At 38.3% G+C, this 17,667-nt stretch overlaps 1 protein-coding gene across 6 annotated transcripts in view; it reads right to left on the reverse strand.

The window, feature by feature from the left end:
- Scaf8 (SR-related CTD associated factor 8) overlaps nucleotides 1-17,667 on the reverse strand; it is a 230,736-nt gene that overhangs the window by 166,482 nt on the left and 46,587 nt on the right. For all 6 annotated transcript variants that reach the window (XR_003847254.1, XM_029556992.1, XM_008854723.1 and 3 more), the window contains 2 exons: nucleotides 4,224-4,385; nucleotides 362-515 (listed from right to left, as the gene is read on the reverse strand). Coding sequence is in view for 5 of the 6 variants with exons in the window: in XM_029556992.1 (XP_029412852.1) it covers nucleotides 362-515; nucleotides 4,224-4,385 (316 nt within the window). In the remaining variant the exon portion in view is untranslated. The remainder of the gene's footprint in view (nucleotides 1-361; nucleotides 516-4,223; nucleotides 4,386-17,667) is intronic.

The raw sequence follows: 17,667 nt of genomic DNA on the forward strand, positions 1-17,667 counted from the left end.
AGAGAACCTCCACTAGGGTCTAAGGATGTGTCTCTGGGTAGAGTGATTCCATGACATACATAAAGCCCTGGGTTCAAGACCTAGTAACACAAAACAAAAGAACTGAGAGACATACTTTCTAAATTTACTATACTTATGCTTCTGGTGATTGAACAAAATTTAAAAAATTTAAAACCAGCTTTCTGTATTTTAGATCTACACAAAAATGTAGTAAGTGAATTAGTTTTCCTTCTCCAATCACATTTTCTTTCATTTAATGTCAGACAAATTCTCTAGCAGGGTCAGCTTGTTACTTTAGACATGAATAATGACAGGGCATAAAGTCTGACTGACACACTGGGTCTACACTATAGACACATACCTGGAGTATTGCTCATAGCAGCGGTAGTACCAGCCAAAACAGGTGTGACAACCGGAGGGGGAATCCCTGCCGCCATATCCAAAAGAGGCTGAATAATCTCACTCTTAAACACATTATTCTTCTGCCATAAGTTTAATACTCGTACTATTTTACTCTAAAAAGAAGGAAAAGCGACATTTTGATTTTCTGCCTTCAAAACCTTATCAGACAATTTCATACAGGTTATTCGAGCACAGGATGCAAAAGAGAAATTAAACACCTTCTTCAACAGCTCCCCGGGGGAGACAACTAGGCTCGATCTTCTATGTATGCCAATTCATATGAGCCTGTTGGCATGACTGCCTAGACAACTGCCGTAGAACTCTTAATTTTTTATGACTATTTTACGTGTGCACGTGCTCCATGGCATGCATGTGGAGATCAGAAAACAACTTTTTGGAGTTGGTTCTCTCTTTTCACCTTTATGTGAATTTCAAGGCTTGAACTATGGTCACCAGGATTGCATAGCAAACACTTTATTGCTGAGCCATCTTGCCAGCCCTGCCCTAAGAATTCTGAGGCAGAGTCAGGCTCTGTATCTTAATACTGAAGCTACACATACATAAAGGTGAATTTAACTTTGACTCATACAAGGATTACCTACTGAACTTAAGAAAAGAAACTTCAGGGCAAAGTCCTCAAGTTTCATTTTATAAACTACCTAAACATGGGGGGGGGGGGAAAAAACCTGTGCTTAGCATGTGGGCAACAGATTTCTACCACAAAAAAAAAAAAAACAAAGCAAAACGCCAAACTGACCATAAATGCTATTTTTCCCCCATCAACATTTTAAGCCTGAGACAACCAACTTTTCTATGCAGGGAACTGGAAGCAAATCACTGTCTTCTCTTCTCTACTCTCTCCCCTGATGTAAAATGTCAATGCCACATGGGTATTATTTGAGCTGGCCTTCAGAGTAAGATTCATGGTCTATACCAGTAATGCTCCACAAAACTGACCATAAATGCTATTTTTCCCCCATCAACATTTTAAGCCTGAGACAACCAACTTTTCTATGCAGGGAACTGGAAGCAAATCACTGTCTTCTCTTCTCTACTCTCTCCCCTGATGTAAAATGTCAATGCCACATGGGTATTATTTGAGCTGGCCTTCAGAGTAAGATTCATGGTCTATACCAGTAATGCTCCACATTATGTCCTGTCATAGAGAGTGGTCTGAGTCCTTCACCATTCTCTAAAGAAAACATCTACATTATCTGTCATTCCTCTCTTCCTGACAGGTCCTTTACCTTTACAGCACTGCATCCAATTCACTCCTCTGGTAATCTCAACCCACTCCAATACCTCCAGATATACCATGTTTGTGTTTGATTCTCAACCACTTCTAGGTTACTTAAGTATTTAGAGTACTTCATAATTTCTGCAAAGCTGATGAAGACATGTAACATTCATGTAACTTCTATAAAAATAAAATTCATGAAGTATATGCTAGCTACATGACATTTCCCATTTACTTTGGTCCGAGGCAAACAGCACCAATAAATTTTAAAAATTTAAACTCTCAGTTTCATCATTTATAAAATAGGACTAGAAGATTTTTCATGGTAATATTCAGAATTTTAAACTGTATAAAAACTCTTTGCTGGCTATTTTGAAGATCTTAGCTATTTCCAAATTTAGGACAAAGCTGTCTTCTTTATTAGTTTCAGATCATCTTATAACAATATAAAGCAGTTCAACTTTTAATCTTTCTCCACAGCATTTAATATGAAATTCCATTTAGGTCTCAAATTCTACTGAATTAATTGCTGCATATCTCTTTTTATATTGTGTGTAATACAAAGTTGAATAGCCTGAGTTTTATAGATTTACATTTCTGGGATAATTCTGAAATCTAGTTAACAATTAACAATATTCAGAACTTGGTGACAAGAAAAATTTCTGCTTAACAGATTTACTGATCTTGAACACCTCGTGTGTACAGGCAGAAATACACGCCCAACAAAGAAGAATGTTTCAAAAATGTTGAACTGTATTATTCCCTTTTATTTACTCATTTATTTTCTGCCATCATTTCAATAAATATCAATTTTATCCAAAGGATATGTTAAGTCAGAGTAACAATATCCTGAATCCATATTATACACTTGTAAAAGCACAATTATTACATAGTAACTGTCTCCTTAATGTCAGCACTGAGTCATTTTGAGTCACATCTATTTAATACAAAAGTTCTGTAACCAAGAACTATCAATTACTACTACTGAGGCTATTACATTAGGAAAAAAATTTTAAACAGAGGATCTTAGTAACGTGTTGAAAAAGAAAGCACTAGTTATATGTACATTTTATAATAGCAAATAATTTTAAGAATGAAGATGAGTCACTTTTAAATTCCCCCATATAATAGTAACATTTTAATTATATACATCCTCCATTAATGTGCAAATTTCTGTCAAACCTACGTGGCTATTTCTCCCTTGTACAATGTGAACACTTCAAAAGTGCAGGATGTTCCTCTGGCTTCTATGAAAATCTTTTAATTTCTATGTTAACTCACTAATCATGTTCTTCAAAATAATGAATTTATATAACCACTATCATTTTGTAAATCTAAAGAAGTACTTGACTGCAGGATTAATATCTATATTCATAGGTTTTTAAAAAAATTTCCATAAAGACAATTATGAGAAATATTACATTATGAAATTTACAAATTCAAGACTGATTTGTCCACTGTTGATAGAAATTCAAGTCAAAATTAGTACAATCAGTGTTACTTAATATTTCAAATTAAATTTAGATTATGACTTAAAATTTGAAACACTCTTTTAGATTGCATAAGTTTATCATAGCACCAAAATCATTTAAAACAATAAGCAAAAGCTGCCAGGAAATATATTCGAGATAGTTTACAAAGAATTTGCTATAATAAATTTATCTCTGTTGTCTATCCATTATAATGATTTATTTTCTGATTTAAGACTACATAACAGTTACTAAAAATAGAAGCACCCAAACTTGGTACACAATAGTTTTCCTTGTGGCCTAAGTTTATGGTTCTTCCTTACAACATTAGCCCTCACCTGGTTTTTTAAAATTTTTTTATTTATATGTGTACCAACAGAAGCCAATGTGTGTCAGATGCCCTGGAACTAGAGTTATAGGAGGTTGTAAACTGCCTGATGTAGTGCTGGGAGCCAAACTCTGGTCCTCTGACAGTCGAGCAGTAAGTGCTTTTAATGGGAGGCCATCTTTCTAGGTCCTTTCACCCATTCTTAACCTTTTCCTAATTAGAAAAGCTCATCATTTCCAAATCAGCATTCAAAACAATTAACTGTCTAGTCATTTTAAGAGAGTCATGGAGATACATAATTCCATTTTATTTTGGCTCTGGAGACAAAAGCTTTTGTAACATGCTTGCTAATTATAGAGTACTTACTTACACATGTTCAGAGCTAACAGACTTAGTAGTGCTGGTTTCCAAATTGTAACATAACAAAAGAATTCTGATATGCATTTTTCTATGAACTGCTTGGCAAATCCACTTTTTACAACACTGAAATGGTAAACATCAACTCAAATAGTGACAATCCTGAATTGGTTGTATGCATGACTAAGCATCTAATACAATTTCAAAAACTTACTATAGTCAATGTTTTAAGCAGCAGTTCCTTCAATAAATTAAAAGGTACAAAAGCAACTAGACTTTCTACACTCTAAAGCTTCTAAGAATAAAAAGGAGTACAGTTGTTATAATTAAATACTAAATTCAGAGTAAGTAAATGACAAAGGTCATACATTAAGATAATCTCAAGACTAAGAACAAGAGAGTGGTGTATCTTCTTAAATATGAAGCATACCTTGTCATCCCCAGGGCAACGATACAGATTCTGGAAAGTGCTAATGATGTTATTACTAAATCTGGGTGCAAAGACATCCTTTTCTTGACCAAACTGATGCCGAGATTGCCGCACAATGGAGTCAATAACATAAAGTCCAGGGACCTTGTATTCTGGTTTGCACTGATGAGAAAAAGAGTGGGATGGGAAGGAAATAGAAAGGTAAAATTCTTGATAGACAAAAACCATCATAAACCCTACATAATACAAAAACCCTGCTCCTGCTGTAATGAACATTCAGACATTGCCTTGCCTTGGCTGCTCTTGCAGAAGACCCAGGGTCAGATCCCAGAACCCACATGGCAGCTAACAACCAAATGTAGCTCCAGTTCCAGAAAATCCAATGCCCTCTTCTGACCTCTGTGGGCATTGCACGGACAGGTACACTTATATATACATATACATATACATATATGCAAAACACTCATACACATAAAAATAAATGAAAACACTTAATTATCTAAGGATTTTGAAACACTAGAACAAAGAAAGAATTCCAAGAAGGAACCCTAGAAAACATTTTGCTAGCATCCATTAGGCTTCACCTGAAACATAACCCAAAAGGTTTCTATATCAGTGAATCAAATAGCAAGTTACAACATGTTAAATACATGTAGCACAGAGTTCAACATTTTTCTTAAATATCATATCTATACAAGATATGACACTACCATCATAAAAATTACTGGGGAACTTTGAAAACAATGAAACATGCAAACATTTTTCAAACTATCACTCTGATGTCTCTCAACTAACTTACCTATAATCTGTTTTGTGACGGATACCCTACTTCCTTGGCATAGGATTTTCTAGCTTTTGTGGTAGAAACATAAAAGATCTTTTACTATCAAGTTTTCTGCTTCTATTTTGTCTTTAGATCAAGAAACTAAGAAAATGCACTTTAAAATTATCTTGGGGGCTGGTAAGATGGATCAGACTTTACAAGCAATTGGCTGCTCTTGCAGAGGACCTGGATTTGGTTCCCAGCACCTAAATGGTGGCTAATAACCTTCTGTAACTGCAGTTCCAGGGGATCTGATGCCCTCTTCTGGCCTCTGTAAGCATGGCATGCACATGGACTACTTACCATATGCAGACAAAACATTCAATACAGAAAAAATAAAAGTGAATAAATCAAAAATAAATTTAAGGGGGCTAGAAAGATGGCTCAGGGGTTAAGAGCACATGCTGCTGTTGTAGAACACCTGGGTTCAGTTCCCAGCACCCAAAATGGCAGCTAACAACTGTCCATAACTAGTTCCAGGGGTCCCAACACCCTCTTCTGGCCTCCAAGGGTACTGCATGAACATGGTGCACTTATAAACATGCAGGCAAAAATATTCATACACATAAAATTAAATAATTTTTAAAATGCTAATTATAGCTACAAAAGGAGGTCTAATTTGGGTGTACAATTAGGTCAAATATAGCACTCAAATTTATTTTCTGGAATTATGTATCCAGCAAAAGCAAAACATTTCTTTTTAAAAAAGATTTATTAATTTTTATCTCGTGGTATATGAGTGTTTTGCTTGGATGCACATATGCATACCACATTCATGCCTGGTGCCCTGGATGCCAGAAGAGGGCACTGAATCCCCTGGAACTGGAGTTACAGACTGCTGTTAGCCACCATATGGATCCCTGAGAACTGAATCCAGCTTATCTACAAAGTAGTCCATGCTCTTAACCACTCCAGCCCAAAAAACACTTCTTGAGGGACTCTTCTTGGAAACCTAGTAGTGCGCAAAGAATCCTTAAACCAGTCTTTAATAGCTACAACATGCAGATTTCTGAAAGGCTACAGCTAAGACAATGAATAATTTAAACCTACAAGAAGTCTAGTGGACACTTGCTATGTTTCTTAAAATCTTGAGAATCTTAAGTCAAGAAAATGAGCAGAAACTTAAACAGTAACTCAAAGGAACTGATTTTCCAAGACTTTGACCACTAAGTGCTTGAAATAGTTCACAAGGGGCAATAATGGTGGTGTTTGGGTACTTAAATGTAAAATAAACTAAGATCAAACAACGTTTACCACTCTATTTTGAAACCTTGAGGTTTTTCCTCACATCCCCCTTAACCTAGAATTTTCCTTCAGTTCATCTATCTAGCCAACGGTATCTTTTTTTTTCTACCATACAAAGATTAGTTGCCTAGCTAAACAATGCATCTCAGTATTTATTATTTTTATGTGTATGCGTATATTGCCTGCATGTAGGCGAGTGTACCCGTGTTGTGCAATGCCCGTGGAGGACAGAAGAGGCTGTCAGATCCCCTGTAACTGGAGTTATGGAGAGTTGTTAGCTGCCATGTGGGTGCTGGGATTTGAACTCGGGTCTTCTGCAAGAACAGTCAGTGTTCTTAACCACTGAGCCATCTCTCCAGCCCCAAAACTTTTTGAACTCAATGAATAAGATATCCACTCTGGGGGGAAAAAAACACTGCTCATGCTACTTAGTAATTAACGGTTTATTGACCAATGAATTAGCTTTTAATAATCTTACATGTAATGTATTTTATAAAACTGATTAACTTCAAAGGCTTTGAATTGAATTTGAAAATTGCTATGAGACCTTTAAAAAACTGGGCATGGTGTCACACACCTTAATCCCAGTACTTGGCTGGGGAAGCAGAGGAAGGCAGATCTCTGTGAGATCAAGGCCAACCTGGTCTATGTAGCAAGTTATAGGCCAGCTGGGACTACAAGAAGACCCTGTCTCAAAAATCAAAAAAGAAAAAATTTTAATGCTGAGTAGTAAGTAAAGCAAGTAATTAATAATGTAGTTTTCACAATGTCTTTTCCTTTGATTTGTAACAAAACTCTAATTACAAATTTATAATACAGAGGTACACACTACAATACCTTTACGAAAAAGTCAATGACTAAATCCTCAAAACATTAACAGTTCTAGCACCAAGCAGTAAGGTGTAAGGAAAACATGTTCTTTTACCACAGATCTTCAGGTGCTCATTCCATGACTGTTATCATGGGATAGAACTTCTTACACCAGTAGATATGTGATATGTTCCCACACAGGATAGCTGGTCTCAATATGCCTGTGCATGTGACATGTGTAGCCAACCCACCTACACACTCAATCACACACACCTACGCACACAGGAAAATTAACCTCTGGGGCAAATTAGGTGGGACGTGAAATAAAAATAGAGCTTTAAAAAACTTTTTAATGGCTAAAAAATCCTTTCCTATGTATTCTACCACAGAAACAGAATGAACTTCTATGCTCACCTTAAATGTAAACTGAGAAACATCTGCAAAAGAAGCAGGACCCCAGAACAGGTAACTAGCAAGCCTGACAGCTCACCAACACTAGGCTGTTTGTCCTAATGTAGTCTCACGGATCTGCTAATTCCTACCAAGATTCTGTTGCTACTCTTTCTCTGTAGATTAGAAGTTTGCCAATCTCTCCTCTAACAAATACATGATGGTAAATACTTTTCCATGATTCATCTTCCTAAAGATTCCAATTCTCAGATACCAGCTTCCACTCTCATTTCTAACTTTTAAAAGTGCTCTATCAGGTTTTTAACATTTTGGAAACTCAGGGTCACACACTACAAATTTTCAAGGTCTCCAACGTAAGGGAGCAAATCCCTAATAAGCAACAAGGTCACGGAGGAGTAACGAAGACGGCATACTTCCTGCTGCTTCTTGTTCTGGCAGGAAGTCTTATTTTGTGTTTAACTCCAATGAGGACCCCTTCAACTGACATGCTTAGAGTCACACAGACCTGGACACCTCGGCTGAGAAATGTGACCTTATCAGCTTTCTTCTCTTTGTTTAAATTGAACAATCCAAAATTAGAAAAGGAGAAACCACTAAAACTCTTAAAATCCAGATTTTCCCCAGGGGAGACTGAATTTCTGTTTCAGGGTCCCCTCTCGACACTTCTGGCGAGCTTTATCTTTCCTGTATGTGTGTATGTTTGATTCTTGGGTGGAGAGATGGCTCCATGCAGGCAATGCACTCATACACATAAAATTTAAAAAATAATAAGCCGGACATGGTGGCGCACGCCTTTGATCCCAGCACTAGGGAGGCAGAGACAAGAGGATCTCTCTCTGTGAGTTCGAGGCCAGCCTGGTCTACATAGCGAGTTCCAGGCCAGCTGGAGCTATAGGGAGACCCTGTCTCAAAAAAGACAAAAATAAAAATAATAATAAATAATAATAATAAATAAATAAAATGCCCATATAGATGTGATTCTTTCAACAAAAGCTTGTTTGACTACTGCTCTCTGCTGGTCTGAGATTTTTTTCTGTCTTTTAATTCTTTAATTGGCTAAGAAAATGAACTTAACAATACCCCTAGACTGATTAACGATGCCAGCCAACACCTAGAACTCTCTGAAGACTATCCATGTATCCCTTCTGGTGTCAATGAAACTGCATTCATTACTCTAATTAATCTGTCCTTACATTATGGTTCTCTTATAGAATTAAAACAGCACTCAGTAACATGCCATAAAAGAATGTTAAAATAATCAAGTAAATTCACTTCTATATTCACAGAGGTCTGCTTGATCCAGAGACAACAGAGTACTTGACTGGATTACCTACCAACTATGTGTAAACTGTTAGACCCTCCCTAATCTACATGGAGCAATTCATTGCTCTATTCAATATAAAAAATATCAGTATATAATTCAGTATATAGGTAATGTTTTTCAAACACAGTGGAAGCACCATCTACACAGGGTTGATGTGCTCTCAAGATTTCCAAATTGAACTCTGTAAACAGCACCAACAGTACTGATCACACAATACAGACCATTCTAGATTTTTAAGTATAAAATTTATAGTTTAAAGATCCTACTAGCTAAGAATTTCTAAGAAATCATAGGGAACTTTATATACTTTCCTTAATAGTTCCACAAAATGTTTCCTAAGATGTTTCATTTACGTAAGATTCTATTATATACCCCAAACATTCATGCTATGCGGTGTCTGTAAAACCTGGTAAGTAGCTAATTTACACAATGCAAACAAAAAGTTTAGTAAATAAGCTATGTCCCAGACTTCATGGACATCCAATATTAGTTTGGTAAAAAATCACTAATGGACTAAATACACATACTCTTCTTAGCTGACCCTATGAGTTTCACTGCTAATTCTGAAATATTCTACAAAGTTTTTATTTATTTATTTATTTTTTGTCTTTTTGAGACAGGGTTTCCCTGTAGCTCTAGCTGGCCTAGAATTCACTATGTAGACCAGGCTGGCCTTCAACTCAGAGATCCACCTGCCTCTTCCTCCAGAGTGCTGGGATTAAAGGTGTGCACCTCCACACCCAGCTTTTACACAGTATTTTTTTTAATTTTTTAAATTATCTTTATTTTATGTGTATGCGTGTATTGCCTGCATGTAGGTAAGTGCACCCATGTCGTGCAATGCCCGCGGAGGTCAGAAGTGGCTGTTGGATCCCCTGGGACTGGAGTTATGGACAGTTGTTAGCTGCCATGTGGGTGCTAGGATTTGAACCCGGGTCTTCTGCAAAAACAACCAATGTTCTTAACCACTGAGCCATCTCTCCAGCCCCGACACAGTATTTCTTAAGGAAGTAACAGTTAATTATGTAATGCAGGCCAGAGATATTACAAAATAATCAGAACAATCAAATAGTTTTAGATGGCAAACTAAATACTTTCCTATTTTTTTAAAACAAAATAACCTCACAAATTCTACAACAGGAATACATATTTCCACAATACCTAAGCCATACGAAGATTATGGAAACATTAACCTTCTCCACTTCACAATCAGAGGACTTGAGTCACAGTAGTAAAGAGGCAAGAGAAGAGAGTAAGGAAGATCCCTTCATTTGCAAAGCACTTCCAAGGGAGCATCAAGACATGACTTCCATACCCAGTACCACGTATAAAGCAGGGAAGGTGGAGACCAGCTGGTTCCTTGGGCTCACTGGCCGGCCGGCCCGCCCAGTCTAATCGGCCAGCCCCAAGTTCCAGTGAGAGAACTTGTCTCAAAAATCAAGGTGGATGGTTCTGGAGTAATGATACCCTGGTTGGCCTCTATCCTCTATGTTCCTGTGAGTGTGCACAGGGGGAGAAAGAGATGAGATAAAAGGTGCTATTCTTCAATGATGTGGAGTGCCACTGAAGGATGATGGGAGAAGAAACTTGACATGAAAAGGGTTCAAAAATTCAATATCTATTTTCTTCAGAGATGAAGCCATCATTAGAGCACCCACCCTACTGTAAATAATCCCTCATCCATGTTCCTATCTACATGTAAACTCCAGGGAAACCAAGTCACCAAAAAGACTAAGAGAAGAAGGGGGATGAGATGGGAAGAGGAAGGGAACAGGAGTGGGAGGGACAGCAGTGGATAATGGAGAGAGAATAGGATCAAAATAGAAGAATGTTATAACGAAAACCATTTTATGTATAACTAATATATGCTAATAAGTTTAAACCCATTGGATGTCTGAGCAAAAAAAAATTTTTTTTAAAAGCTTAAACCCGTAAGAAAGTTTTAGGAATTCACATATGACTGTGAACTGTCTCTGTGATGGTTTATCTTGACTGTCAACCTGATGAGATTTAGAATCACCATGGAAACAGATCTATGAATGTCTGTGAGGGAACTTCGAGATCAGGTTGAGGTGGGAAAAGCCACCATAAAAGTGGGTACCAACATTCCACAGGTAAGGTCCTAGACTGCTCCCCAATTGTGGATGTGACAGACCCAGCTGCATCAAGCTCCTGCCTGCATGATGATGGGCAATCCTACCTTCAAACTGTGAGCCCAAATGAACTGCTCCTTCCATAAGCTGCTTTGGTTATAAGTAACTACATAAGTAACTAACAAACTGCACACCTGCATTCTGATGACATGATTCTAGAATGTTTTCTTTCCAAATGATGATGGAGAAACTGATTTTTTAAAGTGGTACCAAGTCTCAGAACAGCAACAGAGCTTCCACGATCTTCTGGGGATTTTTTACCCTCTCCTTCCCTTTTTAGGGGAGTAAATTAAATGTCTCTATCAATCTTGCTCGGATGACGGCAACACCTGGAAAGACTGCTGCTGCTGTGCACGGATAACCATCATGACTGCTGGGCACACACACACACTCAACTATGTAGCCACAGCCCTAATGTTTGTTGATATAAAATTTAATTTTTGAAAAATTTATCTGTGCGATTAATTTTTTAAGTACCCTAATTTACCATGTTGAGTTGGCATGGTATAGAAATTATTAGTCTAAAATCATTAAACTTAATTTTTCCCCATTTGTATAGGAATGATACACTGTATTAAATATGCCAAGTGTTATCCATGTGGGTTTGGTTACAAAGATGTATTTTCTAAATAATTTGAAGAGAAATCAACTTTAATTAATGAATTTACTTATTTTAGTGCCAAACAAGGATATAACTAATGTAAGTCTGACTGTGGTAACTTGGGCAGGGGAGATGCAAGAAGAGATACTTGAGGTGATTGGCTTCAGAGTTTGATTTCATGAAATGAGAAGCAACTACAGGGGTCCTTATCTTTGTTAAAATTCACCTATGTATACTATTTTCTGTATTTCATGACAAAAAGTAATTATATAAATGATCTCATTTTAAGTAAAGCATCAGACAAAAGTTTCTATCGTGACTGGAAAGGACACAGCACATCTGAAATACATACCAAAAGTGTGGGACTTACAACTCATCTAAAACAGCTGGGTCTGGTGACACACACCATTAATATCAGCTCTAGGGAAAGGCAGATGCAGGTGGATCTCTCTGAGATCCAGGCCAGGCTGGTCTACAAGTTCCAGGTCAGCTGGGGCTACAAGGAGACCCTTTCTCCAAACAAAAACATTCCAGAGCAATGAAATTTTAGTAAAAACTACATATGGAAAGGGAGCCTCTGAAAGTTAACTCCTTCCAAATATCTGCACCTAAGTGTCTAAATCCTGGGGTATCCTATTCCAAAGGTAAAAGAGTACCCATGATAAAAATCCACTCTTGCATAAAGTGTCTATATCCTGGGGTACCCTATTCCAAAGGTAAGAGAGCACCCATGATAAAAATCCACCCTTTAGGACTGGAGAGATGGCTCAGCAGTTAAGAACACAGGCTGTTCTTGCAGAAGACCCGGGTTCGAATCCCAGCACCTACATGGTAGCTAACAACTGTCCGTAACTCCAGTTCCAGGGGATCCGACAGCCTCTTCTGTCCTCTGCGGGCATTACACGACACAGGTACACTTACCTACATGCAGGCAATATACACATACACATAAAAATAATAAATAAAATCTTTAAAAAAAAATCCACCCTTACATAGTACTGAACACTCAGTAAACAGGAGGACAGAAGCAAGTGAATGCAACAAGTGTCCTTCTAATGGACTCCACCCTTCTTCTGGGAAATCATCAAAGGGCAGAAAATAAATGTAGCAAAAGATGACCAACTGCTCTTAACTTCATTAAAAAAGAGATACTTGGCAGGTTTGGTGATGCACGTATTTAATCCCAGCACTCAGGAGGCAGAGGCAGGCAGATCTCTCTGAGTTTGAGACCAGTTTGGTTTACATAGTTGAGTCGAGCCAGCCAAGGCTACAGGGAGACCCTGCCTCAAAACAAAACAAAAGATACTTGGAGGCTGCAGAGTTGGCTCAGCTGTTAAGACCATGTACTACTCCAGAGTAGGTCCTGAGTTCAGTTCCCAGCACCCATATGGGGCAGCTCATAAATGCTTCCAGATCCAGGGGATGTAGCACCTCTGATTTCCAGTGGCACATGCATGTGCAGCTACAGACACAGATATATGCATGTCCACATCATTACAAAATACTAATATATGCTTGCTGCAAAAAGATCAAGCACCTACCAGATCAGGTTTCCAAAAAAAAATCAATTTTAAAAAATATTTTATTATTTCTATTTTATGTACATATGAGTGTACTGCCTGCATGTGTGGTGCTTGTGAAGGTCAGAAGAGGATGTTGGCTCCCCTGGAACTGGAGATTCAGACAGTTGTTATCCACCATGTGGGTGCTGGGAATCAAACTCCAGCCCTCTGCAAAAACAGCCAGTGCTCTTAACCACTAAGCCATCTCTCCAGCCCCAGGTGGGGGAAACACCAATTTTTTTTTAAATGTTAGCATGGGGAATATTTTTCACAAATTTTATGCATTACTGATGTCTGTTAAACGAAATGAGAATATACTATAGTCTCTGCCCTCCCGACACAATGTAGCAAGAAATTTATGGGTTAATGACCAGCAAAAAGTTTCCAATGAAGGCAGCAGTAGTTCATCCACAGACCATTAGCAGAACACAGAAAAATCCAATGTTCTGCCTGCCTGAGGATATCCAAGAGTAGCCACAATACCACTGAATGCAGCTGCCTACAACAAACTATCCAGATGGCATTAAAATGAACAGTGCTGGTGTCCTAGTTTGTTCTTCATTGCTGTGACAAAACACTCTGACCACTACCAACTTGGGGAGGAAAAGGTTTATCTTACATCTCCCAGGTCACAGTTCATCAGGGAGCCCAAGGTAGGAACTGAGGGCAGGAACCTGGAGGCAGGAGCTGGGGCACAGGCCATGGAGGAACGCTGCTTATTGGCTTGCTTCCCTGGCCCCTGCTCAGCCTGCTTTCTTATGCAACACAGGCCCACCTGCCCAGGGGTGGCACCACCCACAGTGGGCTGGGCCCTCCTACATCACTCATCAAGCTGTCCCTCAGACAGCAAGGAAATTCCCCAGTTGAGGCTCCCTCAACCCAGGTGTGTCAAGTTGACACTAAACCTATCCAGCACAGCTGGTAAACTCTTAAGACTTAAAGACTGTAACTAAAGACTTAGCTTTTGTATTTCAAACTGGCAAATAACAGAACGGTTGGCAATTTGTAATACGAACATAGGGAGCATAAGACAGAGCTGATATAAATAGTAGTGCTAAAGCCTATGAAATTCCTTATTATCTACAGGTCTGATCTTTGCTTCCATCTCCTAACAAACAGAGATGGGTTAGCAGGCAAATAAATCTGCCACCAAGCGTGAAGAGCTGAATTTGATCTCCAGAACCCGCATGGTAAGAAAGAACTGACTCCCACAGGTTGTCCTCTGACTTCCACATGTGCTGTGACACATGTGCATACATGCATTCTTATGCATGCACACACAAAATAAATACATGAACATTAAGAAGAGGCACAGACTTATGAGAAATTAGATTTCTGGCAAAATTCATTTGGACAAAAACTAAAGATCTGAATATTCTTTTAAGCAGCTGTCACTGGCCTATAAGAAATCAGTCTTCATGCCAGGCATGGTGGCAAAGCCTTTAATCTCAGCACTTGAGAGGCAGAGGCGGGTTGATCTCTGTGAGACTGAGGCCAGCCTGGTCTCCATAGTTTCAGGCCAGCTGTGACTACAGAGAGACCCTGTCTCAAAAACACAAGGAATGGGGGAAGGAGGGAGAGAGGAGCAAGGGAGGGAGGGAAGTCAGTCTTCATGATAATTTTCATTTGTTACTGTCATTCATCATTCCATTTGTAAATCTTCATGATTAATACATGGAATCATAGGTAAGATATCTATTACTGCACTTCCCCCTCACTTGTATTACTTATATTGTGTGAAGTCAATATAAATGGTATAGTTACTCTTGAAAATAATTTGGCAGTTTCCATAAAAGAAAAGACGATTTAGTACCCCAAAGAAATGAAAGCCTACATTTATCTTACAACTTGAACATGAATATTCTCAGCTGCTTTATTTCTAAATCCAGGACTCAAAATGATTGTCAATGCAGGAGTGCTTAAACCCCAGTATAACATCATCCAACAGAATACCATTCAGAAAAAAGAGTAGAAACTACTTAATATATGCAATTACTTGGCTAGTTCTCTAGAGAATCATGTGGAGCAAAACAGGACTATCACAAAAGGCCACACACTGAAGGATCCCCCTTATCCAACATCCTTGAAATGCAAAACTACAGGAATTAGTGAGTGCTGGGGACAAAATAAACTGAGGTAACTAAAGGGAAGCTTAATCCACCTTGTAAAAGATTTGTTATTTGGGGGCTGGAGAGATGGCTCAGCAGTTAAGAGCACTGACTGCTCTTGCAGAGGACCCAGGTTTGATTCCCAGCACCCACATGGCAGCTATGAACTGTCCTTAACTCCAGTTCCAGGGGAATCCAAAGCCCTCTTCTGACCTCCGTGGAATTGTACAACATGGGTGCACTCACATACATGCAGGCAATACACTCATACACATAAAATAAAAATAAATAAGTAAAATATTTTTTGAAAAAGAATTGTTATTTTGGCCGCTACTGGTAATATGTATCAATAGATGCTATTCAGTTACACAGAACTAAATCTACAGAAATTAAGTGCACGTAAAACTAGTAAAATACGAATAAGGTTACCGTAGCAGCAAGGTGGCTGCATTAAGTACTGGCAGTGATCTCATACTGCAGTTACACACAGTATCTTTTATTGATAAAAGCATCTGAGACCACAAGCATTTTGGAGAATAAACTGTTTTTGATTTTTTTTTTCAGATTTTAGAGTATGCACACACAACAGCACATGATGCTACTAATTTATGATACACATACACTTTATATATATAGACTAAAGTAACCGAACATAATGATCTTAATGCATCTGCATTTTGACTCATCACAAGGTCAGATATGGAATTTTCCAATTCTAGCAAGATGGTTTTTTTTAAAAGTTTAGGATTTTGGAGCAGTTTGAATTTTCAGATTAGGCATGTTTAATCTATACAAAACGTTGCCACCAAAGGAAATTGAGTGAAAGTTATAGGCAATCTGTGCTGGACTTACTTCTTCCAATTTCCTATATGTAATTATTTGAGCCAGCTTACTTAACAGTACTTCAACCCCAAATGAAATCAAAAACATTTCTCCACAAGTTTACTTATGAAACCCCTACTATTCAAATTGGTAATTCTGAATGAACAACTAAGGCATCACATAAGAACTGGTAGAAATGGAGATCTCAGGCTCCTTCTCAAGTTCAGAGTCACATGCTATGTTCTAACAAGATCCCTACATAATTCTTAGATAACAAAGTTTAGAAACAAAGACTTGCACATTAGAACCTTTTAGAGGACCTTTAAAAAGGCTTTTTTTGGCATTTTTGAGACAGAGTCTCCTTGTAACCCCAGCTGGCCTGGAACTTGCTATGTAGACCAGGCTAGCCTCTAACTCACAGAGATCCGCCTGCCTCTGTCTTCCAAGTGCTGAGATTAAAGGCGAACACCACCTCACCCAACCTAAGCAGGGCATGGTGGTCTATACTTAATTTCAGCACTAGCAGACCTCTGTGAGTTTGATGCAAGCCTAGTCTACACGGTGAGTGCAAGATCCAGTCAGGAAGATATACACTAGGGGTCAGAGAGATGGCTCAGTCCCCAGCAGTCACATGACAGCTAGCCACCATCTGTAACACCAGTTCCAGGGGATGTGATGCCCTCTTCTGGCCTCCTCAGGCACTGCACACACAGGTGTACTTGCATGCAGAGAAAACATTCATACACAAAATTTTTAAAAATATTTTATTATTTTTATTTTATGTGTATGTGTGCATTGACTGCATGTAGGTAAGTGCACCCATGTTGTGCAATGCCCAGGAGGACAGAAGGGGCTTTCAGATCCCCTGGAACTGGAGTTATATACAGTTGTTAGCTGCCATGTGGGTGCTGGGATTCGAACCCAGGTCTTCTTCAAGAACCAGTGTTCTTAACTGCTGAGCCATCTCTCCAGTCCCCACATAAATTTTTTTAATGGAAAAAAAAATTTTTAAGGATTTACACTGATGGAAATTTTCAATCACTAACATTTATATTTTACAGCTTGATTTAAATGGGTGGGAAACAATATTTTGCCCTTCATTTTATATAAATACAAAGCTGTGGCTTAGAGATGGCTCAGTGGGTAAAAGCACTGGTTGCTCTTGCAGAGGACCCAGGTTTGGGTCCTAGCACCCACATGACAGCTAACAACTGTCTATAACTCCAGTTCCAGGGGATTAGATGCTCCCTTTTGAACTCTGGGCATTGCATGACACAAGTACATTAACATATATGCAAGCAATACACTCATACACACAAAATAAAAATAGATAAAATATTTTTAAAAATATAAAGCTGCTTTCTAAGCGCACAACTTGAAATGACAAGTGAGAAATTTCATTAAAGGCCATACATAGTAACAGATTTATAATACCATTAAAAATCTGTCATATTGACAACTGTTTTGAAGAGACAGATACTCACTGGCAATGTAAATTTGCAAAAATGTCTGCTGAAATGCTACTGTTATCAGAATTTTGTTTTTGTTGCTCTGACACAATAGTCTAATGGAGCCCAGGTAAGCT

Source organism: Nannospalax galili, unplaced genomic scaffold (assembly GCF_000622305.1).
Source record: "Nannospalax galili isolate Female #2095 unplaced genomic scaffold, S.galili_v1.0 scaffold1087, whole genome shotgun sequence".
Taxonomy (NCBI): Eukaryota; Metazoa; Chordata; class Mammalia; order Rodentia; family Spalacidae; genus Nannospalax; species Nannospalax galili.